The sequence below is a fragment of the Chiloscyllium plagiosum genome, unplaced genomic scaffold (genome assembly GCF_004010195.1).
Source record: "Chiloscyllium plagiosum isolate BGI_BamShark_2017 unplaced genomic scaffold, ASM401019v2 scaf_18443, whole genome shotgun sequence".
Classification (NCBI taxonomy): domain Eukaryota; kingdom Metazoa; phylum Chordata; class Chondrichthyes; order Orectolobiformes; family Hemiscylliidae; genus Chiloscyllium; species Chiloscyllium plagiosum.
This window is the reverse complement of record NW_025188315.1, coordinates 1-2832: the sequence shown is the minus strand read 5'-3', so window position 1 is coordinate 2832 and position 2832 is coordinate 1. Positions and strand designations below refer to the sequence as shown.

At 54.0% G+C, this 2832-nt stretch overlaps 1 protein-coding gene across 1 annotated transcript; it reads left to right on the top strand.

Moving 5' to 3' along the window:
- Positions 1-2120: 2120 nt before the first annotated feature.
- On the top strand, positions 2121-2430 carry LOC122545601 (ephrin-A3-like; the record flags this gene model as incomplete). Its single annotated transcript, XM_043684560.1, has 1 exon — positions 2121-2430. A coding segment is annotated over one exon (298 nt), but the record flags the coding sequence as incomplete, so codon positions are not given.
- Positions 2431-2832: the final 402 nt, after the last annotated feature.

Here is a 2832-nt window from a genome sequence, read left to right as displayed (position 1 = left end):
CCCACCCACAGTGCCCACTCCCTCAGCACTGACCCAGAAGCGTAGGCCTGGATTCTGGGGCTGGAGGCTTTGCATAGTGGAGTTGATCCTTTGACCTCTGAGTGATTGGGAGCAGGACTGGTTTTGCCGCTGCTTGGAGGATCTGGGCCTAGTCCAGGGAGGAGGAAGGTTCAGTCAGAGTTGGCAGGAAATCATTCAGTTTGGCCACGAAACCTCATCATTTCGCAAACAGCAACCGACTCTGGTCATATGTCAAGAGAGGAAAACCTGATTCCAGTGTGAAGGGAGTTGACCGAATTCGAGATAAGCAGGACAGGAAAAGAAAATGGCCGACCGGTCATGACAGTTTGACCATGAAGTCAAAAGCGGGTGCCATTGATCCTTCCCAGCACCACTTTATGGCCAGCCAAAAACGTGATGAGGAGGTGATAGGGACGAAGACAAACTGAGGGCCCCGTTACAGAGGTTGTTTTTAACGAAGTGGGGCTGAACGGCCTCCGTTTCTAAGCACACCGATCCTCAGACCATGGCTATCTAAACACCATGTTGTCCCTATCCCTGGGATGGAGGGGACAGGGTGTAGAGAGAGCTTTACTCTGTATCTAACCCCGTGCTGTCCCTGTCCCTGGGATTGGGGGGGACAGTGTAGAGGGAGCTTTACTCTGTATCTAACTCTGTGCTGTCCCTGTCCCTGGGATGGAGAGGACAGGGTGTAGAGGGAGCTTTACCCTGTATCTAACCCCGTGCTGTCCCTGTCCCTGGGATTGGGGGGGACAGTGTAGAGGGAGCTTTACTCTGTATCTAACTCTGTGCTGTCCCTGTCCCTGGGATGGAGGGGACAGGGTGTAGAGGGAGCTTTACCCTGTATCTAACCCCGTGCTGTCCCTGTCCCTGTGATGGGGGGGACAGTGTAGAGGGAGCTTTACTCTGTATCTAACTCTGTGCTGTGCGTGCTCTCTGGAACATCATGAGTAATCTTTGCATTTATCAGCGCATTAAATGTGTGCACGAACAGTAAAAATGTGGGAGTGTAAGGTGGTGGAATTTATGAGATTGTTGAGCAACTGTCAATGTTTTCTGTCTTCTGGCACTGAATATAATCCACAGATTAGATTCCAGTCTGTAACTCCCTCCCGGGTATCTGTTATTCTGTATATAACCCACCCCGAACCCCTCGATTAGATTCCAGTCTGTAACTCCCTCCCGGGGTATCTGTTATTCTGTATGTAACACACCCCGAACCCCTCGATTAGATTCCAGTCTGTAACTCCCTCCCGGGTATCTGTTATTCTGTATATAACCCACCCCGAACCCCTCGATTAGATTCCAGTCTGTAACTCCCTCCCGGGTCTCTGTTATTCCGTATATAACCCACCCCGAACCCCTCGATTAGATCCCAGTCTGTAACTCCCTCCCGGGTATCTGTTATTCTGTATATAACCCACCTCCTCTATTGTTCAGGTGTCTCTCAACACTAGTGGGCGCTCTGACTCTTCTGGTGAATTTGTATAGCACCCCGATCTGGGTTGGCTCCTGGCTGTGCTGAGGGAATACTTCCCTCGGTTTTAAGTTTAATCCTCTGCCCTCCCTCGATCCCAGGTTTCGGGGGAAGGGGTGGTTAATGGGATGGGAATGACACTCCCTCTGCTGTGAGCGAACGGGCGTCGAACCGCATTTGGGGGTCGCGAGCAGTGATCAACCAGGGGCCATTCAGCCCATCAGCTACACGTGTGTGTGTGTGTGTGTGTGGAAACAGCTGCCAGAGGACGTTTCGGAGGCTGGTACAAGGGCAACATTTCAGAGGCGTCTGGATGGGTGTCTGAACAGGAAGGGTTCGGAGGGGATATGGGCCGGGTGCTGGCAGGTGGGACGACATCGGGTTGGGGATATCTGGACGAGTTTTCCCAAGGGTCTGTCCTTGCGTGCTGTGCGTCTCCGGGCCGCCCTCGCGCGACGATAAATCTGATCCGAGCAGCTCTCTGATTGTCCGAGGGCAGGTTTTGTTTTGTGAGCGTGGGTGCGGACCTGCTGGATTTCCCCGGGGTGGGGGGGAAGGTGGAGCTGTTGTTGCGTTGTCTTGACCGAACCAGAATAAACTGCGGTGTACTTTTGCCCTGCAGGTTAAGGAGGGAAGGCTACACAGTCCAGGTCAGCGTCAACGACTACCTGGACATCTATTGCCCGCACTACAACAGCTCAGTGCCGGAGCACAGGGTGGAGCAGTACATATTGTACATGGTGAACCGGGAAGGCTACAGGAACTGTGACCCTGAGCAGGGCTTCAAGCGCTGGGAGTGCAACCGGCCCCGCTCCCCGCACAGCCCCATCAAGTTCTCCGAGAAGTTTCAGCGTTATAGCGCCTTCTCCCTCGGCTACGAGTTCCACGCCGGCCAGGAATACTACTACATCTGTGAGTGACCCTCGTTCCCTTCCTCCCTGCCCTTCCGCACCGTACGGGCCACGGATCCAAGCAGGGATGTAGACACGGCAACCTCGTGTAGAGTCATGAACGTCCCCCCCGTGAAACTGAACCCCCTCCGCTCCCAGTGAACCCCAACCCCTCCCCAGTTTCATAATATCCTTCCCGGGAAGGGGGCGACGAGAGCTGTGGACACAGTATTCCAGACGCAACCTCACCAATCTCCTGCACAACCTCACAGGATTCAGCACACACTCCTCTCTCTCCCTTTCCTGTTCGTGCAATTACCTACGATGGGGGGGAAAGCAGGCCATAAAGCTCATCAGGTCCAGACTAACCTACAGAAGAGCGTCCAACCTTGTAACCCCGCATTTCCCACAGCCAATCCACCCTAACTTGCACATCCCTGGGCA